General features: G+C 39.2%; 2 protein-coding genes across 3 annotated transcripts; both read right to left on the minus strand.

Moving 5' to 3' along the window:
* Positions 1-6,748: 6,748 nt before the first annotated feature.
* api5 (apoptosis inhibitor 5) lies at positions 6,749-15,833 on the minus strand. The gene is made up of 14 exons (XM_031731806.2): positions 15,514-15,833; positions 14,490-14,651; positions 14,232-14,325; positions 14,082-14,147; positions 13,294-13,445; positions 11,234-11,440; positions 10,945-11,049; positions 10,272-10,361; positions 9,079-9,260; positions 8,833-8,926; positions 8,629-8,685; positions 8,365-8,444; positions 8,092-8,234; positions 6,749-7,392 (listed from the first exon to the last, which is right to left on the minus strand). Exons 1-14 carry the CDS (start codon positions 15,583-15,585, stop codon positions 7,313-7,315), a joined length of 1,584 nt encoding a protein of 527 aa, XP_031587666.1. The 5' UTR covers positions 15,586-15,833; the 3' UTR covers positions 6,749-7,312.
* A 1,538-nt stretch (positions 15,834-17,371) lies between these two features.
* Positions 17,372-25,248, minus strand: samm50 (SAMM50 sorting and assembly machinery component). Of its 2 annotated transcripts, none has more exons than XM_031731808.2 (15): positions 25,001-25,248; positions 23,619-23,729; positions 23,228-23,329; positions 23,049-23,136; positions 21,595-21,701; positions 21,300-21,430; positions 20,872-20,959; positions 19,927-20,055; positions 19,635-19,706; positions 19,446-19,532; positions 19,148-19,218; positions 18,643-18,710; positions 18,405-18,551; positions 17,915-18,056; positions 17,372-17,499 (listed from the first exon to the last, which is right to left on the minus strand). In XM_031731808.2, the coding sequence occupies exons 1-15, from the start codon at positions 25,019-25,021 to the stop codon at positions 17,454-17,456; spliced, it is 1,410 nt and encodes a 469-aa protein (XP_031587668.1). In that variant the 5' UTR covers positions 25,022-25,248; the 3' UTR covers positions 17,372-17,453. The 2 variants fall into 2 exon arrangements, with proteins under 2 accessions (XP_031587668.1, XP_031587667.1); XM_031731807.2 differs by having other exon boundaries at positions 18,405-18,560.
* Positions 25,249-25,358: the final 110 nt, after the last annotated feature.

Below are 25,358 nucleotides of genomic sequence, written 5' to 3' on the forward strand. Positions count from 1 at the left end.
CAGCACCAGTGGAAGTCACGCAGCACTCAGGGGTCAGTGCCAAGGCTGACGACAGTGATAGAAAGACAGAGAGTGATCCTGGGTGTGACTAAGACACTCCAATCATGGAAAAAACAGTGTGCTGTCCTTTCCTCCTCCATAATAACATAAACACACGACTCAGGCTGTTTGAGAGGAAATGTTAGTCTTGAGCAAAATGAAAATACCGCTCTCTCACTGTAGCCTATAAAGCTTCAACCCCCCACCTTGTCCCCTTTTAGGGCATGTCAACAATAATACCTTCCAAAAACATCAGCTTTGGGTGTGTGATGGCCCCACATCTTTTCCACTTGGATCTTATGTGTGTATATGGCTGTGTATCCATTGTATACACACAGGTCCTTTTAATTTGTTTGATGTCGCCTCCCAATCGCCTCGTGGCTTTCCATTTCAACTTGGGGGCTGCAGTCTCTCTAGGAAACAGTCGGTGTTTTGATCTGATGTTTACTATTGGGCCCTGGAGATGAAAGCAAGCATGCACATGGAAAAAAAGAGGGCTACAAAAGATTCTTAGTGAGACCAATGCTTTAGGCACTGCAACCATCACAAATATAGAAAGACTGCTTGATATAGGTCTGTCTAAAAAAAATGCCCAAAACATAAATAAACAATGAAGACAATGTATAAAAGAGTATGAATTTGAAGTGAAATTAAGATATAAATAAGGATCTAAAAATATATATATATATTGCAATTTATTTATTTATTTTGCCAGGTCCAAGCAGATGATTGGTAGCATATAATCCATGTAACATTTGGGTGAAGGCAGTTCAAGTTTCTGGTTCTAATGATTCATTCAAAAACTTAATGAAGCCCAAAATCAAAGAAGAGTCTTGACCAGAAGATGCATTTCCATGTTTACTGTGTAGAACCATTTTTTTTGTTGAGAGTGTGTACACAGGGATGGCTGGCCAGGTTTTGTTTGAATTTCAAGCCCAGATTAAGGAACCCTGCACCCTCTGCTCCCCTCCCCTCCCTGCCACCTATTTATTTTTCCATCTCTCCTGCCTAAATGATGTCAATGGAAGCAGAGTTATAGTGCTATTTATAGAACACCCCCCTCCCACACTCTCACTCTCTCTCTCTCTGTCACACACACACACCACCACCACAAACACACACACATAACGCTAGGCATCCTTAGCATCGGTCGTGTGTGTACTGTATGTGTTTGTTTTCCATGCTTGGTTATGGTCCGTGCAGGCGCACTTCCCTCTGCAGGAGGAAAAGGAGAGAGGGGGGAGCGAGAAAGAGAGAGAGAGAGAGAGAGAGAGAGAGAGAGAGAGAGAGAGAAGCCATTGAAAGGGACAGAAGCTAAGCGCGCCCCCTAGTTCTTTTTATTCTTCTTTGTCGCTGCTCTTCATTCACTCATTTCATTCATTCATCCCATTCCCGCTCACTCATTCACACAATTCTTCCCGCGGAGTCTGTGAATGGACAGACAAATGACTTTAACGCTGAAGAAACCTGCTGTCATTTCTAGTTGGTATACTTTCCGTGCCGTTGGAATCTCCAGGTCGTGTCCACGTGCACACGCATGACCGTGCGCGTGTGGGGGGATGGGGTCGGGGGTCGAAGAGTGTCTTACATATTAAGTCTCACGGGACTACAGAGCACATAGTGTTCCCTGGGTATGGGTTTTGGGAGCTGTACGCATAGACCAATACTCTCTCTCTCTTCCTTTCTCTCTGTCTCTGTCTCTACACGAGCCGCTCTGTCTCTTGACATTCACATGCTAGATTACGTAACGTAGTTGGGTGGTGGTGGTGGTGGGTTTGGGGGGGGTGGAGTTTTAAATCTCCTTCCATCACAAATAAATACACGGTTTGCTGCACAAGTCTCTTCGATTGAGAAGAACTCATAAGTTTTTTTGTTGCTGTTGTTTTTTGGGGGGTTTTGGGAGGGAGGGGGGGTCTTTTTTCTGACTACCTTTTTTTTTTTTCTGAAAGGAGCTCGTGATAAACTCCTCATGCCCCCACCACCCTTACACACACAGATTCAGAAAGCATATTTTCAAACACATCCTTCATTAACGGGATAGTGCAAGCAAATTCCTAGCTGCAGATGATGCACTTCATTTTATCGCTTTACGGCGTGATATTTTTTTTTCTTTGGGGGGTGTCTAAGGGCCCAAAAGCGAGAAACATGGAAATCGATGTATCCCCCTCTTTTACATCCTAAAGCACGACTTTGGCTCTATTGTGAGGCGTATAAGCCATTCTCTTGTCTAAAAATATTTCATGCGTGCTTCTTGGTTATAGTGTTTATAGGGTCTAAAGGTTCTCTTGATTGCCCAAAAAAGGCAAGCCATCCTTGCCTCTTTGGCCATTTGCGTTTGTCTTTTGCGACCTACTGGATTAAAGCGCGCCTTCGCGTACACACACATATAAACCCTCCCCAGGCTTGGCGTGTGTCTAAAACACGGCAGCGGAGAGAAAGGCGAGTTAGTATTTATAGCGAAACTGTGTACATCCACAGCGGTCACACGTGCAGCAGCCGCTTCTCTGCACTCCTGCTGAAGTTGACATGTTAACACTCACTGGCTGCTATATTTAGCCCAGCCTCACAGTGCTGTTACTATTCCCAGCATTGTACATGAGGGGGCGGACGGTGCGGGCTTTTTTTCTAAAGGGAAGAAAAAGTTCCCTTCTCACAAGTGATTTATTTTTGCACGCACATTCCGGCGTGCTTTCTGCCACTGACACCTTATTAATTCAGGGACGCTGCAGTTAAGGCTGTCACGATTCCAATAATAAAGGGCGATGAGATAAAAGATTTAAGATTTAAGAAGAAAAATATGATGTGTGATTGAAAAAAAAGGCAACAGCAAAGAAAGTGTAGTCTGCAGGTGACAGCTGAAAGAATCAAACTACACTTTTTTTTCTGGATGAGCACACTGTTGTTAAACTCACACCTTCTACACTTCGAAAAGACACATAATTTTGTCCTCTAAATTCGAGCAGTTCTACGACAATTTAGTCAAAATCTGCTGTCACGGAGCAAAAATAATTGAATAAATTAAAAAAAAAGTTGCTGCAAGCAAAGCTTCTTTTAGGTGCAGTTTGAGGTAAATCTTACACATTGTGTTTTCAGCATCGAAGACAACTTCTTCAGGCTCCATCTACGCCCAGAGAGCTTCAGCACCTTGGACAGCTCTTGTTAGGCTCTTGAATCACACAGACATTCATGATGGCAGGGAAGGGTGAAAATCCAGGAAAGGTCATCTGTGGTGGACATTTCTTTACATTAAAGAGTTAGTAATGAAGCTTGATGCCAAAATTGTGGAGCACTTAAGTTTATTACTTTAGTGGATTTCTCATGGATACCTTTGGTTGGTCATTCTTAATGTCTTAATGTTCTTACCCCCCGCAAAAATCCCCTTCACTCTTATTCTCATTCTAGCTTCTGTATTTAAACAGCACCCCTATAAATTAAATTTAGAGTCCACATGAGGCTTTTCGTGCTGTTGGGTATAGAGGGGACACTTGAATATTAGAATAGATAGAGAAAAAACCTGATAAACTGCTTTACTTCCAAGAAGCAGTCTTCCTGTTGCTGTCTACTGCTCTCCCTCATGTCTGTTCCTTAACTTCAGAGGCAGCTGCTGCAGTTTATACTCAAACTTTAAATTCTGTTTTTTCATGCATGCACTTCTGAAAAAATAATCACAAACAAAATTCCACTGCAGTCAATCACAATTCTGTATTGTATAGTGTACAAAAGTGGAGCTTGGAGGACAAACACGGAGCATGTTAAAAGTCATGATACAAGGTGCCACGACAAAACCTTGTACATTTGTCAGAACTGCAACCATTAAATGTGCACAATACACAAAGTCATATATATGCTCATAGCAGTAAACAATAAAATACACGGAAGAAGCTTAACTGCAGTATGTTTGCCAACACACACCCATTCATGACAGGTGTAGATTTGGTCTCAGCTCCGTTGAGGTATGAAGGCCTTACTTGATCACCCCACCAACAACACCCCCTCTCAAAGGTTGTTAATAAAGTGAGGAAACCCATCGAGTTCCACCGAGAGCTTCAAGACTGTTGATTTACCTTTACTTCTACTCTCACATGGGTTCGTACAGTCGCTCCTTCCCTCTCTCTTTCTCTCTGAGGGTCGTCTTCGCTTCTTCTCCCGCTGCTGCCGCCCACTCCTCCTCCACCACTTGATTATTTTCAGCTCCGTCGTTGGTGTCTGTGTGCGTGCATGTGTGCGTGCGTGCCACACAAAACGCATGTGCCAGGCATTTGCTGGCTGGCGGCTGGCAGGCTGGTTTGGGAAATACCTGGTCACGATCAATGAAGGGAGGGTTTTTCTTGGTCTCATAGCACCCCCTACTGTCCCCAACCAAACTCTGCCCCAACGGCTTACCATAGACATAAACTTAGACCATAAACGCTACATAAAGACAAAAACGGTACAGTAAGAGCAAACAGAAACAACCAGACTGTATTTAGTGTAAATATCTTTTTTCAAGAAAAAAAAAATGAAATAAAGAAAGGAAGAAAATGTACATTACGACGAAAATGTACTAGCCATTATATCACAGACATTTATGTCGGTTATTTTGCACATATGGCAAGCAGTTGGTAATCGTGGACCATTAGCAGTTTTCTAGAGTACACCAGCACTGTACATGGCGAGCAGTGACCGACACAAACAGACCGGGTGGTAAATAATTCATCTTCAGTCATGACAAAGGGGGCGATGCTTCTGGGGGGAGCAGGGTGGTGGTGAGTGATTTAGTAATATTATTATTTTCTTTGCCCGGATCTCAGTGTTCCTCCATGCGCCTGAACACGAGCAGCAATACAAAGAAAGACAAAAAAGACACCGTGGAAGGTTTAAGTGACTCGTTCGGTGGAATAAAAATAGATCTGGCAACGTTTGGGAGGAAAACCCTGGCCTGGGTCGCCCTCTAGGGGGGAAACTCTGCAAAGACAAGAGACAACCCTGTGGACAGGTCTGGTTTGTATTTAACGCTTATTTTTTCCTGCAGCAGCTGTGCTGCAGTAAAGCAACCAGAAAGAACATATTAAAAGATGCCACATTTATATAATCATCACTTTTGAATGCTGGATCATTCTTTCAGTGTAATTTAAATGTTCCTTCACCTTATACTTGGATCGCATTTCAAGCAGTGAGACAACCTGAATGTTGTGTTGCGCACCTCACTCAACCTGTAGGCTTACATTTTCTTGTTTTTAACCGTTCGGACGATTTGATTTTCTCACTGTAAAAAGCTGCCACAGACGATTCAGAAAAATTGAGAGTTTGAGCGCCCCCACTGCTTCAAAACATCCACCTACACACACAGCACACGTGTTTTCACATGAGGACCTGTAGCGCCCACTGAGAGCTTACTCCGTGTGCATGTGTTTGTGTCTTGAATCTGTATTAGAACAAGTTTTGAACGGGTTTTTTTCCCGAACACATTTTAGGACTTGCTTTAAAGTTACTATTAAACTACAAGAAGCAAGATTAAACAAATAAATACATGGTCAAATCTATCTAGAGATTAGAAATCACGACAGCCATGCACAAAGTTAGGTTTGCTTTAGAGATGGAATGAGGTCATCCAGTACGGCTTGCTTCGTGTGTTGCTTCAATTACAAATAGAATGTACAAAACCCTTTATCCTCAAAAATTCAGTCACTGAACTGTGAATCCAAACAACTGACTCGAGGGAAATGGTTAAATGTGTGTTGAAAAATAACATGTACTAAAACACCAGTTTCAATTATATTCAAAGAATAATATTCCTTAATTTTATCACAAGCACAAGTTGTGCAGGAAAGGCAGTCATATCAATGGTGACCAAAGTTCCAAATTATAAGGTGAAGTATTTGGGCAAAAGCCAAGTCACAACTCGCTTCAAGCACAAACACACAGATGAACTGGGGCTATATCAAGCACCAGAAAAGGCTAAGTTATTATGTTGAACTGTAAACCAAAGTTACTGTAGTTGACCCTGAGACTAAAAATGTAAAGCTAAAAATGCACAAGTTGCCCCTTCTTATTATTATGACGCCTGTGTGCATGGAAAATGTGTGCATGTCTCAATGTGCCTAAAAGAAGCACATCCTCCACCACCTGGGTGTTTAAATAAAGTCTGTGTTTAAACAAGGCAGCAACTATTTATATTCCTTTCTATTACTGAGAGCCAAATTCTACCCTTTTCTTCTTCAAAGCTCTGAGACACACACACACACACACACACACACACACACACACACACACACACACACACACACACACACACACACACACACACACACACACACACACACACACACACACACAGATTGGGGACACACACACACACACACACACACACACAGTCATATAGACAGGGGAGAAGGTACTCGTGTGTATTCTATTTGTAGATGCCAGAAATTGTGGGCTAAATTTATCCCGTCTTCACTCTGGTTTGGTACGGATTTATGTGAGAGCCAACAGAAAAAGGGAAAAGGAAAGACAGGAGGGTGGAAATGCCAAATGGGATGAACAAGTTTGTGAGTGAAAAGGTGGTGGGACAGAAAGAATGGAAGGAGGAGAATTCGACAAGCTTGGAAAAGGTTTCAAACTTTGATTCAAGTTTTGCTCTGATAAAAATCTGAAGATTTAGGGTGGAGGTGTTCTGTGTTATCCTGATGCGATACCAAATTTGCAATCTGACAACAAATACAACAAAAACTTATAGTTCATACTTCCATACAAGTTTATCATAAAAATCCAATGAAACTGCTTCATTGATTCATACAAAGTAGCACAATCAGCCAATTGAAATTAAACTCAAAAAAAGAAAACCAAGATTAAATAAAACAGTAGAAACAAAAAGCATTCATTAATATGTTGCAAAACAAGAGGATCATCATCTTTTTCTACTACAATCTGACAAAAATATTTATCGGTTACAACTTGGCAGTCTTTTGTTCCACAAAAATACACAGAATAATGTTTAAAACTCGAGGGGCAAAAAACACATTTACATTTTTTTATGATCACACATGAGAAGAATACAGGAAGTAAATGCTGAAGTGGCAAGTACAAAAGTCTGTTTTCTGATATTCTGAAGGCAGAATTCCCCTCCCAAAACAAAGCAAATAAAAATCCTCCATACAAGTGAAAGTAAAGGGTGGAAACCATTAAAAAAAAAAAGTTAAGTAGATGAAAAATAGTCCGTGTTTGTGTGGAAAAAATCCTGATGTGATGCAGTTCTATGAGCAATATGTACTCTGCGTTTGTGTGTCCGCACGCCTCAGTAGATCCGGCCTCGGCTCCTGTTGCCTCGGCCTCCGAAACCTCTTCCTCGGCCTCCTCTGAAGCCACCACGCTGCTCTAGAGTGAAAAATGTCGAAAACAAGTAGGTTAGTGTCATATTGGACTTCAATCAGGTTGTAAAAATGTCTTAACATGAGTGTGGCAATGATCTGATGGAGAGTTGTGGGTCGTTGCCCAACATTGATACCTAAACTGATATTTATGTGTCAATGTACTGTGAACTTATTTGTATAGTAGTGTCAGTATCTGTAGACAAAGGGCAGGATATTTGGTGGTGGAAATGTTCTGGCTTACATTACACTGTAGTCAGAGCAGTACTAAGCACTGTCACTGAGCAGTCTTTGGCTACATGAAGTTCAGATGCAGTGTATCTTTTAACTGTATACTTTCTCCGAGTGGTAGTGTATAATCAATATCATGGGGCTACACACAGTTTTGTTTTGGAGGACTGTCTGGGTAAGTTGCACACTAGTAATTCTTCACTAGCCAAAGATGTCCACAAAATAGAATAGAATAGAATAGAAAATGACCCACACGTGAATTCCACTCAAGTTAAGGGTTCCAAGATTAACCCAAAGTCAAGTTAGTATAATCAACCATGAAGTGAAGATATGGGCAGTTATCCAAAGTTATACTGCAGATTCCAGATACAGAAAGGAAATTCTATTTGTTTCCTCTAGCTGTGTGACATAAAATAAATAATTTCAACATGTGACACAACAGTGTAAAAACCCCAAAGTGCCACCAAACACTCACCATAGTTAAAGTTTCCAATGGAGGCGCTGTACTTGCCACTGGGAGGATTGTAGATCTGTCGCGCGTCCCTCCGGGACTGAGGAGAGATCTGTTTTTTTGTGCTGCCTCCTGATCCCATCTCCTCTGTTGATGGGCGCTTAGGCCTAAAAACAAGAAGAAAGGTATATGAAGCTTCAATTCAGATTCCACACATGAAGCCTCACTGCTACACTACAAGTATTTCTAACATCTCTGACTAGAAGTAGCATTAACAAGAAGGAGGAGCTGACTTACGCTACAGCCTCTGCCTTCTGTACAGGTTTCCAGGACAGAGTGACTGTGCTCTTGTATGATGGAGGGTTGTGGAAGAGATCCTGCAATGAAAAACAAACAACAAACCCAAACAATTAGAAGACAGAACACAGCAATCAGCAAATTACATTTTATTCATCTGGTTTATTAACTGACCACAAAATATAAGAAACCTAGTGTGGTTTATTAAATTAGACAGGCTCTTTTCTTTTCTGGCCACTCTGTGTTTTATGATGAACGCCTTACCTTGATGAGGACGTTGATGTTGTTTGTGATCTTGAGGGCCACCACTTTGATCTTGTTCTGATTACATAAACACAACTTAGTCAATGATACTTTACAGCAGGGCTGTTGAAAGAACAAAATTCCCCTTTTCTGATCTGTCATTGATTGCTTAGTTAACTAGTTCCTAGTTTATTAAACAATTACATGTCAGCTGACAGATATTACCTCTTCAGTCTTTAGAGCATCTCCCGTCTTTCCTTGCAGTGCTACTCGCAGCTGTCTGATGTAAACTTGCAGGCCTCTGGCAAAATACTGTAACCTGTCAAACAGAAAGTACATTAAAATTAATAGTGACTCTATTAATTTAGTCACAAGTGTGCTGATGATCTACGTCAAACACAACAGACTTGCTAAAATTCACAATTTGTGTAAACCATTTGATTTTATCAACAAACTGAGTTCATCCCTCACCTGATCTTGAAGTCTTTCAGGCGCTCAGCGTCCACTTTGTCAAGAAGGAAGTCTGGCAGCTTCTTGCCCAGCTGGTGAAAGCTGTACAAGAGACACTCTACATAGCTGAACTGTAGTTTGGGTTCCTCACTTGCCGAATTCTCACCATTCTCCACTTCTTCTGGTGGCAGCGGCATAAACTCCTAAATAAACAAAAAAGCATGAAAAATAATGAAAATATTATTTGGATTAGCGCAGCATTTGTCTGAGAACTTCAAACTTTTATGGTGACTTGAAATAAATGAATACAATGTTAGACTAATCCCTATTCAGACACTGGAGACATTTATCTGTTAAAACAACAACTAATGATGTACATGTATGTATCCATTATTGCAGCTGAGATCTGTACAGTGGTGAAATTCATAAATTTTACTCAGTCTGAGATAAGTGAGAATTTTAGGAAAAAAGCAAACAGGGTGTTGATTCAGACAGTGGTGGCAAAATATGACACATGCTAACATAATGTGAATGTAACATTAGTGGGGTATTTGGCAAACATCCAAACATTTCGGTCAACAAAATATTACAGTAACGTTTCAAACAAATGATCTGCCAGCATGTCAGTGTTTTCAGACAACTTTTTAATAAAAAGGAGTTTATTTTTAAGTACATGGGAAGGTCATTCCTTTTTATATATATATTTAACTTGCTATTGAGAATGGTTTAATTCTATTGGTACTGGTACTGATGACTAAATATTTGGTACTGTGACATCCCTAAAACAGACCATATCCTCCTAAGAACCAAGGAGAAAAAATAATTTTCCCACTTTTTTGTGATTTCCTTCCTCTTTAGTGCTTAAAGAGGCCACCCAAACACATGCAATATCAATGGAAAGCCCAGGATGCCCTCTTTAGTACATCTTTACTTAGCAGGGTAACTGAGTCAATAGACCAAAAACAAATGTCCATTACAGAGGACATAAATGAAAGGGCTGGTTCTCAGGAGGAACAATGGAATCATGGAAAAGGAAAGAGCAAAAACTGACTGACCAGCCTGCATAAATGTTAACATAAAGCAAAAAAACTGAAATAAAATAAAATAAATAACAATGTTTCAGAATCTGAGGGAAACTACTGGTGGATTTGGATGATTCTGGTGCATTTCCATGTATTCCTTATTCAGTCCAAGTAAAACAGGACAAGTCTTACCAGCAGCTTGGTAAACAGCATGTTGAGGTTGGCCTCCAGCTTTTCCATATCTCCACAGAACGGACTCATCTCAGCCAGCAGCTTTAGCACCTACACAGAGACAGAGAGAGAGAGAGATTAGCAGATCTCAGTAATATGTAATATGCATTGCTAATGAGAAGCACTGTTACATGGTGCAGACTAACGACCCATTAGCAACATGCATTTGGCTAACACCCCTAACAGGTGGCTGTCATGCTGCCTTTGTTTACTACTACAACCACTCACCAAATGTCAAATGTTATGAATCTTGACCTCACACCAGTCACCATATTTGTCATGCCAGTCTACTTGCTTTGTGTGCTTTGTGTGCACCGCTACTGGCAAAGCACCAGCAGAATGCTTTGGGTAGAATTACAGGTTTTCCACCAGAAAAGTCTGAGAGGGTGTGATCTGAATGTGGCTGAGGAAGTTTATGTTGTACTCAACATAGTGCCATCAATTTGCATATTAGGTGCTCTCATCTTTAGAGATCTCAGAGAGGGACACTAAGCAGGTTGATTTCCTCTTACAAGTTAATACTGACAATAAACAACCATATACAACTACATAAGAGTGAGCGTGACACACTAACCAGCATTACATTTTAAACTCACTTCAGGATCACTCATTTACAGTTTAAAAAGGTACTCACTTCCAACTGAATGTCCAACTCAGCCACAGGACTTGTCAGGGCGCTGAGGTTTGGCAGGACGTGTTCACAGAAGTAGGTTACAAAACGTGTGGAATGGACATTTTTCTACAAGAGACAAAAGAGAGACAGGAAAAAAAAACAAAAACAAAAAAATGACTAATTATATAAAGTAACATAACTCAAAGTAAAAGTACATTTTAACTGAATAGACCGATAAAACAAAAGCTTCTTATAACGAAATGATCTGATTTTAAACACCTCTGCTTTAAAGTGCATAAGTTTTACTTACAGAGAACAGCGGTAGGGCCTGGCGTGTGCACTGCAGCAGGCGGTCCACAGTGTCGGGGTCAGCTGGGTTGAGGGCCTGCTCCAGGAAAGCTTGCTCCACCACCAGCTCCACCAGCTGCTGCCTCCCATTTACAGTCTGCAGTACCCGTAGACCCGACACTACACGCATCAACAGCACAAACTCCTCTCCTGTCACATCCTCCATCACCTGCAAAGAAGACAAACAACTGCTCAGAATGTGTTCTTATCTTGGATGTGTTATGCAAAAATGTTCATTTGTGACTTTTTGCAACTTGTCAGTTTTTGTTCCTGCAGCCAACCAAAACTTGGTCAACAAAGATTTTTTTTGCAATGCTAAATGTATGGTCCAATACCTCCTGGACAGCTTTAGTGTCAACATTAAAAAAATTTCAGATTTCCCCCAACAAAGGACCACTAAGGATAGCTCAGTTTTGATGAAAGTAGCCCATAGGCAAGTGAGAGAAACTCACCTCTGCTTTTTAAGGTCATACCCTAAACAACTGCACTTAAATGGAATAAACAAGAGTTGAGTGATTCACATCACAGGTTCACTAGTCAATGTCACTAATTAACAAAACAAAGGCAAAACTATCAGCCACACCCAAAACAATCAGCACTCTATACTAGAGATGGCACGATACCACTTTTTTATGTCAGATACCGATACCGATATCATAAATTTGGATATCTGCCGATACCGATATGAATCCGATATTGTGTGTTTTTTAATCAATAAAACTGTTTTTTTTAATATCTTGCTGCATTTTGTATAAGTTCATACTCAAGTTTAAATAAACAACAACACTAAAGCTATTCTGTTATACCTGTGTGTAAAAAATACACTGCACCCAAAATATTTCATAGTTCAGCAACACTGATCAATCTAATAAACCTTACCTAACTTAAAACCTAACTTAAACCTACTCCATCCTCCCTATTCTGGTATTTCAAAGAGTACTTAGCAGAAATATTAAGCAACCTAACTAATAGGGTTGCAAACTCCCAGCAAAAAAAAAAAAAAAAAAAAAAAAAAAAAAAAAAAAAAGGGAACCACCCCCACCCTCCACCTCATGATGCTTAATCGATGTAATCAACTTTAATTTGATGCAGGGGAAAAAAAAATGCACAGAAACAAATTATTTTTCAAGAATAATTAAATAGATTCAACATCTTTCTTCAACAGAATTGCAGAATTCACAGATGGTACCTTCCCAAAGGAAAAAGTACTATAGCTTACTAGGGTATATAGACTTAAGAGTTAATATATATAGTAATGGACTTCTATACATTTTACATCAGATTAAAACTTTGGGTGTAAGATTCAGATACTTATTTATTAAAAGCTAGACATTTTAAATGAGCTACGTAGAAAAGGATCCTGGTGTAGAAAGTAATATTAAATAAATTCTAACAACAGCTTATCAAGGTTAAACGTGCTGCTCTTGTTCAGCCGCTGGTTTCCTCTTTCTGGTGCAAAGTGGGCCAAAAACAAAGAAGAGAGACGGACTCGCGACAGAAAAGCCGATCAGCTGATCGTTAAGCAGTTTCACGATTGAAGTAGCGGCAGGAAGGTGAGGGAGAGGCAGTCACTCCATATATCGGTTGTTAAGCTTAACGTGGGAATGCTTTACAAACATTCAGAGATGAACTTACACACTTGCTTTACTTCTCTCTGCGATAACTTCCTCGGAGATGAAATGCTGGTTTGGTAGCGAGGCTACAAATACACACAGCCGCTCTATCACATGACGCATACTGCTGCAACGTGCTACGGTTATGAGCCGAGTTACGCTGTGTTGCAAGTTTTGTGAGATGTTTTTTTGATATTTAATGGATCGGATTACATTTGTTATTTTTCGCCGATATCCGATCCAGTAATTTAGGTCAGTATCGGACCGATACGTAATATCGGATCGGTCCATCTCTACTCTATACACACCCCTAGTCCGGACAGCCATGTGTCTTCTCATGTAAATTACCCGTGTTACATTCAGGCACAGAGAAACTTACACCTGAACGATCACTCGTTAATCTACAAACCTTCTTTGTTTCGGCAAAGACGTACTCCTCCACCTCCTTTGTCATGACATCCTCTGGCAGGGTCTTCAGTTTAGTTGATAGAAACTTGATGGCCCTTTCTCTCACTATATCCTCTCCCTGCAGGATCTGAGAGAAGAGTCCCCCAAGGGTTCCTGAATGACAAAAAGAAAAAACAATTTAAAAATATTGTGATATATATGGAGTGTCCTCTCTGAATAAACAGGTAACACATGTGTCACAGCATGATATCATGCACAAATATAGTGTGAATATATAAATATATTCTCAGGTAAATGTTTGCACTCCAATATCCCAGGCTTATAAGCTATATGAGATGGATAATCGACCTGATCCAAGTCACATGGCATATATGAAACTAGTGTAATTGAGCCCATTATGCTGGCTCTCAAGATGTAATTGAATGTGATTTGAGTGAGACTGACTGATCAAGCAGGGTTGCAAAGATTTGTACAGAATAAGAATTTTATACAAAAGGCTTTATCCCCATTGCAGCTCTTGATGTTGACCTGCTACTTTGTGTCAGGCTTGTTTCTGTGTTTATGTTGTAAAAATTTAAAGGGTCATTCTATTAAAAACTTTTGCTCAAGTGACATAATATCCAAAATTCATTTTACTTCTTTGGAACCATGGCTGTGATAGGTTAACATTATTTTATTCACACTAAACAAACAAAATAAACAACAACAACAACAAAAAAGTCAGTTTTAATAATTAAAACAGGCCTAGCTACATTTCACAGTTTTGCCCCAGGGGAAAAAGAAACTTACCCCTGGCATCCATCTTGAAGATAGAAATAAGTGCTGCATTCACTTGGTTAAACTCTGCCGTATCATCTGGAAGCACAAAAACGTCAATAAACATTAGCAGAGATCAACAATACTGTTGGGGTATGAGTAGCTTTTGTGAAAAATTGTTACCTGTCTGAAGAAGCTGGGTGAGAATATCTGCAACTCTGGGGATGTTGTCACCAGTTGCAAAGCGCGGGAGCTCTTTGATGGCCTGTCGTCGGATCTGGTCAATGAAAAGTACACAGAAAGAGAAATAAAAATTAATACTGTGAACACATTCAATCCCTGAAAGACGTCCAATATCAATCTGGAAACAGACAAATCAAAATTTGCAGCTACTGTTGACGGTATTTAGGTTCATGGCTACATGTGTTAGTTAATACTCACCGAAACATCCTCATCTTCACAGAGATCTAGTTGGGCATTAATAGCTGCATCTGCAAGTTCAGGAAAGCTGCTGAAGAACTTGGGAATAAACTGTGCTGCCAGACGCTTCTCCTTGGGGCCACCCTTCACACCATCCACGATTACCTGGTAGGCATCCTTGTGCTGCAAAATGATGGTACATTACAGTCGTTACTTGCGATAATAAATCTACCCCAAGGTTAAGTATAGTTATAGTTGAACTCTAAGATATGGGGATTCGAGAAAAACTAAAGGTAACAAATAAAAAATGGCATACATCTCAAAGGAGCAGAGAGTACTAGTTAGTAATATTTTTATGTCACTTACTTTGTTGTTCTACCAACAAAAATCGGTAAACTGATTTTCAAAAGTCAACCTAATGATGGATCCGTTTTAATTAAAGCAGTACTACCTGATTATTTGGGGGGAAAAAATCACCTAAAGTGATTACAGTTTTGTGGTTTTCAGTTTATTTGTAGTGGGGGTTTGCTTATTTTTTAAGTTTACCTCAAATTCGGTAATTTTTTCGGCTTATTACAGTCACAATAAACACATGCACCCCAGAAATATCCAGCGTATTTCTTTAAATATGTGCAAGTCTTTAATAACGCTTTCATTTAGCTGAGATTTATCATTGTTTCTGTAGATCACAACAAATGAACACGTATAGTATAACATCCTAAATGAGATAGATCGCGGTGAAATTTGAATCAAACTATAGCCACTTCCCATTTGTGGCCTAAAGTATTTTGCGAGTGGAAAAGTTTAAAACTTCAACTTAAAAATAATGAATGTAGTAGGAAACTTGGTTTGGCTTATGGATCGCCACGGCGAAGCTATTAACATTAGCCCGGTCATTACTATAACTAGCTACAGTTAGCTTAGCACACACAAACAAATGTTATGTAAACCAGAAAAGTTAGCAACGTTGAAAGTAAAACAATACACTGCTGCAAGGTAACAGAACTATGTTTAGTTTAAAACATACAAGGCGACGTTTATTTACCTGACTGAGGTTGTCCTTGGCATCAGCAAGGATCCCGTAGCTACGATAGAGATCCTCAATTGTGACCGCCATCAGCGTGATTTCAAGTGACTGCTGCTCACAGATAAGACCTCTGAAAAATCCACAAAGTAAAACCCGTCGCAGGTTGCTTTTGCTCCGCGTCGGACGACTGCGAAACAAACAACGCCGTAATGTGGAGAGTTATCTTGTCAGGAAACAGGACGGAAAGATGAAATTTCGAGAATCCCGTGAATGAATACCCCCTACTGCCTGTCTTCTTCGCGCTACTCTCTGGCGTGCTGGCTAAAAAAGCTACGGAATACCGAGTACAGCGCATGCGCGGGTTTGGCCAATCGCATAGCGCCAGCAGGCACGTGACACGAGTGTGCGCCAAATCGATGCGCACAAACTACTCATGTTAAGAAGAGGTGTGGTCTGTGGACCTAAACCAAGCATAAACAGGTAATACCTTAACTCAGTGGTTCCCAAACTTTTTTTGCTGGGCCCCCCTTGTTTTACAAGAAAAATGTTCGCGCCCCCCCACCCCCGCGCGTGCACGCGCGCACGCACACGCACAAACACATCCTTCAACCACACACACCCATATTTTGCTCCATTGCGGTTTATATCACACCTCAAACATTTATTTAACAATTAAGCAAATACAAATAATCTGCAATAAATTACAGGTAGTAAGAAAATAAACTACCAACTCTTTTACGCTCAGTCCGCACTTACACGGGTATTTTTGAACGTGCAGCTGTTTCGGCCACATGTAAACGGCGTATCGAATCACCGAGAACTCCTTTTTTTTGCGTTTACGTGTGGACAAGGAATATAGTTTGTCACGCAACGTCAAAGGTATGTGCCTTTTTTCATATCACGCTGTGCGCCACGTTATTGTTTACATGGGATAAATTGCAGAATGGCAGATAGAGACAAAATACTGTTAATCTGACTCTGCAGGTTTTACACGCTTATATATACAGGCAGTTACTGTCCCTGCATTTAGAAAGGCAGAGGCATCATGATGTAATCACTTTACATGTAGTTGAGTTTTTTTTCCCTGTGTAATAATGTTCAACATTGCTATAAATACATTTTCCAAAAAATCCCTCTGCAAAATGGGTTAAAAAACATAAACAACTGTGGGATACTGTTTGTCCATGATTTAAACAGCCCAGCGCTGCTCCTGATGCAGGGAAAACTAATTATGCAGGGAGACCTACCTCAGCACTTGTGCAGGTGAAACCAAAGGGAAGATATGATTCACCATATTTTCTAGTCTTTGGCTTAGAATGAAGTTGGTTTGGAAACATATTTAGCGATGCTTCATCTCCTGCTTTGCGTTTGTGTGGGCGCCCCGTGGTAGCAGTGTCCAAGCGTTGTTTTTTCCCCCTTTTCAAACCTCTGCGCCCCCCTAGGGGCGGGCCCCACACTTTGGGAATCACTGCCTTAACTAATAAGTACGGGTAACGTAATACTATTTTTTTTGGTGTAATGCCCCTTATATATAAATATTTTTTTGTTTTACACTGCTTGTATAGGCATATACTTACACATTTATGTTTCTTTTAAAAAAAATATATTTCTAATCAGCCACACAAAAGTTCTAGTTGCACAAAAGGAAGGAGGCAGTGGTTTAAGGCTGAATGCCCATCAGTTTGTAGCATGTATTTGTATATGACCACATGGCAAAGTTACAGGTCTTAATTTAGTCTTTGGAAATAAAGACCCAGATTCATAGAGCTTTCTTTGTCCATCCGTAACCAGTTTTGTGGCATACTCAGGGTCAGCTCTCACTAATGTAATGATAAGAAAAAAAAGAAGAAAAAAAAAACAGAGATCACAACAGAAAGTCAGTGCAAATAGTTTTATTGAACTAAACTGGTTGCAACAATTCTGTACAAGCAATTATCTGGCAGGAAAGAAATGCAGTTTCATAAGAATCTGATTCCCGCTCCAAACTGGACCCCGTCACATATCCTGCAAAGACAATAAAGAATCATTGAAATGTAGTTGAAAGACACTTATTATCTTATTTCTGTTGCACATCATTACAACTGCAATGTCATATAGATTTTTTTTTTAAGTAATCCATTTCTTAATTTTCCTATAGCAATGTTCTGACACTGTTTCATACTTGCCAAACTTAGAGTGATAAGTTCTTTAGTGTCACATTTAAACAGATCTGTAATGTATAGTAAATTAATTAGTGACGTTAAAGAAACCACCACTATACTTAATTTGATTGTTGTCAGTTAGACTGTGTTGCTCTTTTCAGACTAAAATTCATCATTCATCATCTATTTACAGCGATTCTATTGGCCTAATATGTCTTTAAAGAAACCGTAAAGTCCCATTCAGCTTATCTTAGACTAGCTGATGTAATTAGCATTACCTGTCTCCACTCTGGACTCCCATGGGAATGCAGTAATTCAGCTCAAGCCTGGCAATGTTTCCCAAGCGCAGCACAATGCCCAGTCCATATGACCAACGTATACATTCAGCCAGTTTCTTCAAATGTGCTTGTGGACCCTCACCTGAGCAAAAATGTACATATGAACCCAACCATATAGGCAAATGCATGTATTCATAATCTGAGTAATACTTGTCCTAACAACATAAAATCCCAATCTGCTCTTGATAGAAATAAGTTTAAGAGAGAGATAAGATAAGATAAGATAAGATATATAATAGAATAAGATACTATATACAACAGAATAAAAAACACTATGTTGTCAGAAAACAAAATTACACTTAGTGTTATTGCACATTAACCAAGTTCAAAGTGAGCCAAACTGAATTAAAAAGTTCAGTCACAAATCTCAAGGTCTGACCAAGATCTAGCATGATTAAATAACAGGTGCTCAACTGTTTTAAAAGCTCACCATAGTTGAGGTTACAAAGGTTCCCGGCATTGAGGAAGAAGTGGGTTCGGAAGAGGTCACCAAAGCCTCCCATGCCTGGTCTGAAGGGTAGAGGGGTGTAGAGGTGGAGGCCTCCAGCCCAGTAGGCTTCTCCCCCCAGGTAGTCGCCTGCCATACCAGTAAAGCCAGCACATAACCTTTCAATTAATCATCAAACTTCATTCTGTTACCAAGCAGCTTATCTGAGGTAATGCCTCACCTTCACTCTGTGGGCCCATACTGTACATACTGAAACCCCTGATACTGGTGGGGCCGCCAAGATAGAACCTAGAATATCAAAAAAGTACAAAACACACAAAAAATTTATATTAAACTGAACTTTATATGTCTTTCCCTATAGCAATCGGAAAAGGCTCCAGCCCACCCGCAACCCTGAATTGGATAAGAGGAAGAAAAGGATTGATGGATGGTTTTAGGAATAAGACCAGATAGTTTCAAATTTTGAGCCACACCAGAGTCAGACAGTCATTAAGGGAGTCAGATAAATCTGCTTTGAATTAGAAAAAAATATGCTATTTGTAACTCCAGAAGCTGCCCAAGTTTCCCATTTTTAAAAGTGATCTTTTAAAGATTTAAATGCTAACCCCTATAGCTGTTTATGTAGATGAATATGGACAGCAACATCACTTTCAACAGTCTAATTTACAAAGCTCTAGGACGATCAAACCTCTGGTTAATAATGCCAGTGTGCTGTGAGTTTTTACCTGTCTGCTATACTTGTTGGCTTATCACCAATGGGTAGAAGCAAACCACCCCACAATGAGGCAGAAAGGACCTGAGGGAAAAATTCAGTGTTTAGTCAAGTTGAATCAGCAAAAAGAGGCCAGCTGTTAACAGGCTATTTTTTCATTACCTTATTATTGCACATCAATAATCATTAACCATAAATAGTCAATGAGTTGGCTAGTAAAGCTATCTAATCAGCATAACAGCCTTTATAACAGGCTAATTTTAGGGAAGATTTTGTGGCAACTGACTGAAATGTAAAATGAAAAATCTCACTGAGTCCCAGAAGAGTGTTTTGTTGAGCTGGATCTCAAAGTCTTCCTTTAAGAAACTGGCATCTCCCCCAGTGTAACCAGCAAGTTCCTACGCAACCACCAAACAAAATGTCAAACTTGTGTATGATAATAGTCACTAACCTTCTACATAGCATTTAAAATAGATCCAATTTAGCGGTAAACAACAAACCTGATGGATCTTCAACAGACCACCCTTCCTGGGAAGGATGGAGGAGTTTCTGGTGTCAATCACCATAGCATGCTGAAATTCAAAACATCATATTTGCAGGTTTATTTTTACAGAGCCTTTGAGAAGATTCGGGCTTTTTCCATTTTTCAAAATAAGCATTTAACGTGATACTAAAGAACAGGTTTGCATGAATTGTCTGACAGATAAGCTCATGAAAATATGCAGGGATTTTAAACCTCATTGTAAATCAAATAAATTTTAATTTAAAAACAAAAAACAAACAAACAACTACCGAGAGTGAGGACTTCAGAGAATGGCCGCTCTCCTCCCGTATAGAAAAGGATGCAGTGCGGGCCAGACAGCCAAGCTCTCTCCATACTCCTTCCCACTTCAGGGTTTGGCTGGTCTTCCACACAGGGAACTATGGGTGGTAAATTGATAATCAGATGTCAGTTAATAACTTTTGTTTGTATAGAATTCAACTCTGTATAACCACAGTCTATACATAAGAGAAGGCCACTTTGATATCAGCGATCGATTAGTGAGGCCCTATTGTGAAAGCATTTTCACGGTTGATTCCTGATTGTTTAGGAACTGGATGAAACGAACGATGGGTGGATCTGATTGAGAAACAAAAGAACAATGGCGTCTGAAACGGTAACGACTGTCAATCACACGACGACGGCACAGCCTAAAGCAGTTAATAGCGGCTGTAATGTACAAAATCAAAGTCTTGTTGTTTAAAATAAAGACTTCAAACATGTGACCTAGTCTTTAAACTTACTAGGAAATTGTTTACGGAGTAAGCCAAATGATCCATTTTCCACTTCTACACAATCAAACTGCTTTTGGCAAGCAGAGGAGGTGCCTGCTGCTGGTGATCAGGTTTATGGCTCTTCAGAATTTGCTTGACTTTCCAGAAGCTACATTCATTTTTTTTATGTCTACATGTATAACATAGCAGTTTCCTTACAAGTAATAAAGAATAATGATTAAATAAAGGTATATGAAATGCTAGAGGCAACATGTTTGTTGTCCAAACTATGTCTTTGGAGAAAAACTGCAACTCAGAAATGAACTTTATGGTACTTAAAACATTTTTATACTTTCTGGTATTTTTCTTAAACTCATCTATTAAAAATATTACTAAAATGTGTTAATTCATTAAAACAGTGTTCATGAATGTTCCAGTTTAAATAGGTTTAGTTATACAAAACATAAATAGGCAGGTATTTACGCTGAGTTCTGCAGATATGCCTCGATCCGTCTCCCTCAGTGAACTCCATGGAAACTGACCTGTGACTTTGTAGGCGTTCAAAGTGATACTGAAAATGATATGAAGAGAGGAAAACATCAGTACAATAATGCTAGAATTTCTTTGCAATTACAAAATACACCCACTGACAGTTATGGTAAAGAGTGCTCAAACATTTACCTACTTAATCCTCAATGTCAACAGCATAGTGAGGTTACTCATAGCAAAAGAACAAGTACTCATGCCAACAGGGTAGAGAAACATGTATAATATTATGATTTAGTACATTTTAAAAGTTTTAATTTTCTAGACTAAAAAAATTAAAATTCTACTGTTTAACTTGTTGCTACATTAATATTGGGTGACTCAATACAGGCAATACCTATGTGCACATCATTTTCATAGCTTACTTGCGTTCAAAGTTTCCTGGTTGGGGTTTGAAGACAGACAGACCGTATGATGTCTCTTTGGTACCATAGGAGAACTGGAATGTCAGTTTTTCTGCCCGACCCAATACATTGGGTAACTTCAGGCCTAGTACCTGAAATGAAGGAGAATCAACAAACTGATCAGCATTTCCCTAATATTTATAATATTCAAAACACATTTAACTAAACAGCTGCATAAACACATACAGAGAAAAATGTACAACACTGCATTACTTTCAGAGAGTGGAAGATGACATAAGCCCTTTTTGGCACTAACCATACTGCCTTCATTGTTTCCAACCATGGTGTTGTAGCTGCCTGTCATACGTCTCAGCTCTGTGACCTCAAAGGTCACATCAAGGCCATTAGGAAGAGCATCCTCCCCTGAAGAGAAAGAAAATCAAAATATCTAACTGCTATACATTTACTCAGAAGCAACGACATCAATGCAGTACCAGTAAGGAAGTATTCGAGTTCTTTCTAGTTACCTAGTTTTCGTATTAACTACTTGTATAAACTGATGTGGACTGTGTGTGAGCAAACTGCAGAAGTCCAACAATTTGCTTTTAAAGAGAGTAACAGCTTTTTCTGCTGTGTGCCGCTGTAGACACAGCAACCTTCATATGGTAGAGACATGCATTGGCACATTAACCAGCTTCTATAACTCATTTAAGCCTTTAGCTAAAACTAGAGACCTCAGACCAATGTTGTTTCACTTCATGGACTCAAGTTTTGCTAACTCTAGTTGCCACTATAGATGTCAGTAGTCTTGGTATTCACATTCTTTTTTGAAAGAGAAGCAACAATATCTTAGGGTGTTCATCATCTATTCTGTAGATGGAGTGCTAATTGCTAAAATGAAAAACAAATTAACAAGAAATAATATCCTCTTTTTGCACAGATTTTAGGGACTAGGGTGTCTTTTACTTTGCTTTAAATAGCATTTACAGAAAGGGGAAAATTGGAGGAAATTTTTTTTTAATTATGTAGTTATCATGCACTGGTTTTATTTCTCCAGCCCACTTGAGATCAAATTGGCATGTATATGGTCCATGACCTAAAAATGAGCTTGAATAATGTATTCAGTCTGAACAGTAAGATCACTTGTCTGCTATTAGTCAAAATAACTTTTGTTTATACATTACTGTGACTCAGAAAATGGGCTGGCCATATTTTAAGACACATGTATTCATAAATACAGCATTTCAAAAAGGTTCAGTTACTTTTTCTTGCCACTATATCTCACATGAATAAGCCTGCAATTGGACAGTCATAACTTTTAGTTTTATGTGTGGACAACAAAGAAGAGCATGTGAATAGCTGTCTATGGAGTAAATCTGTGTGGAGAAGAATTTCAACAGATGCACAAAATCTGTGTGTTAATCAGTTAAAAGAATATATTAAAAAACACTTACAAAGAAGTATGAGGCAGGGTGTTAAATACTTAAACTCCACACTTGATTGCAATGGTCAAAATTTAGTGTCAGAACTATTCATATTTACAGCTTGTGTGCATGTATATATTAGACTCTTTAACAAAAAAAAATATGATGAGTTAAATAGAGGTATGAATGAACAAGCACTTGCCATGGTCAACATTTTTCATCACGTGAATAGGTTGGCTTTCTTTCATTTCTTCTTATATGTTTGACATAAAGACTTAATTGTAATATGTCTGATATGTAATCATTACAAAGACATTTTTGAAGACCACACAGTGACTGCCAGTACCTCGTGAGGTGTCGATAACAACTTCAACTTTTCTGAAGATCCCGAGACGCAGAAGTTTCTGTCGGGCTTCATGGGACTTTCGCATAACCTGTACAACAGATTGAACCATGTGTTACAACTACTCACAAGCATAAGCTGAACAGGAAACGATCATTTCACACAAATTAACATGTACCTACATCAATCAAGTTCTTTGCCTGGAAAACATCTGAGATTTCATAAGTCAGCAGGTCCTCCTTGGTTCTTCCAAGCCCGTCTATATGCACTCGTTGAACCACAACCTGAAAAACAGAGAAGCCAGAAGCACAAAAAAATTATAAGAGAAAAAAATATACATTTATTTATATATTTGTATGTACTTACAAAAATGTTATTATTTACATAAATTGGCTAATTGTAATTTATATATATATAATTCTAAATAATATTAAAATAATGATATTGGCAAGAAAACACATTTTTTAAGAGTTAGCAAGCAGAGTGTAATTATAGTGTAAAGACAGGTATGGCAATTTGACAGTGGTAATCAGAGTACGTCCCATTTACAATCTGGCACAGAATAAATCTTACATCTTTATTTTCAAGAACTTCTTGCTTCGGCTCTTGCTCCATCTCCGGAGCATCAATGTCATCAGCTTGAACTCCTAACTCTGGCCCATGCATGGGCAGAGGGTCTAGGCTCTGCAGGACAAAGTAAAATGGATATATTGGATAATTGGACAATTGGATATATAATTACTTCAGAGAATGTTTTACTGAACAAACAAAAAGGACTGTGAAATTAATTGTGCATATATGTGAATATGTGCATAGAATTTAATTAATTTTTTTACAGAGTGATTCAGGCTTGGGGCTCTATATACTGTTGGGGACACTGAGGTCAGGTCTGTGGAAATACTTCTAAAAGGTTTCATAAAGGGAGTTATAATAATTAACTAATTAATTAATTTAAAAAAAATGTTCTCCATCATTTCCAAAATTCAGCGGAAAAAAATCAAAACAGCCCAATAGCTGAATAACACAAACAAGGAAGATGTGATTATTTGGATAACATAGAAAAAGAGCAAGTTTGGCAACCAAACTATTTAAACTACTTACAACCGAATTGGATGTAAATAGTTGAAATAGTTAATGCAAAAAGATTACCATTTTGTTGTTATTATAACTTATTAAAGCATGTCAGTAAACCGCATCTATCAGGCCCTGGATGTGAGTCCAACTTCCCAGTCCTGCCATTAGTAAAACTACATTTGATTTATGGCTATACTTCATTTTCACAATAAATTTCACATCTTTAACAAAAAATAACATTATTGTAAGTATGTAGTTATATTTTTAACTCCACAGTTCACATCTCAATAAACTGTTTATTGGGTAAACAGCATGTTTGTGTGGGGCACATCACCAATGCTGACAAGAAGTCTCAGTTTTAAAGATATGGTACCATAGATAAAACATGTGAGACATTGCCTGAATATGTGGGTGACAAGGGACAAAAATGTTGTGCAGTCCCACACAAACTGGGACACTTCGTTACCCTATTCAAATATGACCCATTTATTAATAAACCCATACCCACAGCCCTGTACCAGATAAATACATAATATAATAGGTACAGCAGTGCAAAAAAAACCTCACTTATGTTCATTAAGCACACGAAAGCCTTTCAAACTGCAGCAAAAGAAAAGACACCACTAGCATGCTATGAGTCTAAAACACACAGTTGGAATAGCTTCTTAGCATTTTACCGTGGTTAATAAAAAACTACAACTTGTGGCCTGGATTAATCCAGTCTCTGTGTAGTGAGCTGAATGCCTGAGCCTTGTTTGTATCTTGTTGAATTACAGTGCAGAGGGCCTCTCACTCCAGCAGCCGCTCTGTCAGATAACTCACTTAAACACAGACACGGAGGTCAAAGTCCCAGCTCGCACGTTTAGCGGAGTTTTGCTTACCCTGGCATGGACGGTGCCCATGCTGAGCTCCGCAGGGCGCTGTCCCGGCAAAAAATGACGAAACTTTGAGACGAAAAAGATAAACTAATTTAACCTACAAGTCACCGGAGAAAGGCGAGGAACCTCCGTATAAGGACGCGGACATGTCACTTCCTGACCACGCCTTCTACCGGTGCGCATTCAAGACAACCACGATGGCTAAAAGGAAAGCAGTCAAACTGGAATAAATACAATCGTTATTCCACAAATGCTGTTTTTACTGCCGTACTAGTGCTAGCAGAAGTAATAACAATCGTGAATATAATGTTAAACATGAACATAGATGTGGATAATGACAGATAGAGGTCATTTCAACAGG

The sequence above is a fragment of the Oreochromis aureus genome, linkage group 7, assembly GCF_013358895.1.
Source record: "Oreochromis aureus strain Israel breed Guangdong linkage group 7, ZZ_aureus, whole genome shotgun sequence".
In the NCBI taxonomy this organism is placed as follows: Eukaryota; Metazoa; Chordata; class Actinopteri; order Cichliformes; family Cichlidae; genus Oreochromis; species Oreochromis aureus.

What these genes read in the sequence shown, in the direction of transcription:
- samm50 (XM_031731807.2), bottom strand. Translation starts at nt 25,021, where the DNA reads ATGGGCACCGTCCATGCCAGG. An exon ending in CCAGGAAACTTTGAACGCAA is followed by an intron (nt 20,960 to 21,299) that starts GTAAGCTATGAA and finishes TATCATTTTCAG; the next exon opens with TATCACTTTGAACGCCTACA. An exon ending in CCAACAAGTATAGCAGACAG is followed by an intron (nt 18,711 to 19,147) that starts GTAAAAACTCAC and finishes TTGATATTCTAG; the next exon opens with GTTCTATCTTGGCGGCCCCA.
- api5 (XM_031731806.2), bottom strand. Translation starts at nt 15,585, where the DNA reads ATGGCGGTCACAATTGAGGATCTCTATCGTAGCTACGGGATCCTTGCT. An exon ending in CTGAAAGACTTCAAGATCAG is followed by an intron (nt 8,927 to 9,078) that starts GTGAGGGATGAA and finishes TCTGTTTGACAG; the next exon opens with GTTACAGTATTTTGCCAGAG. An exon ending in ACATCAACGTCCTCATCAAG is followed by an intron (nt 8,445 to 8,628) that starts GTAAGGCGTTCA and finishes TTTTCATTGCAG; the next exon opens with GATCTCTTCCACAACCCTCC.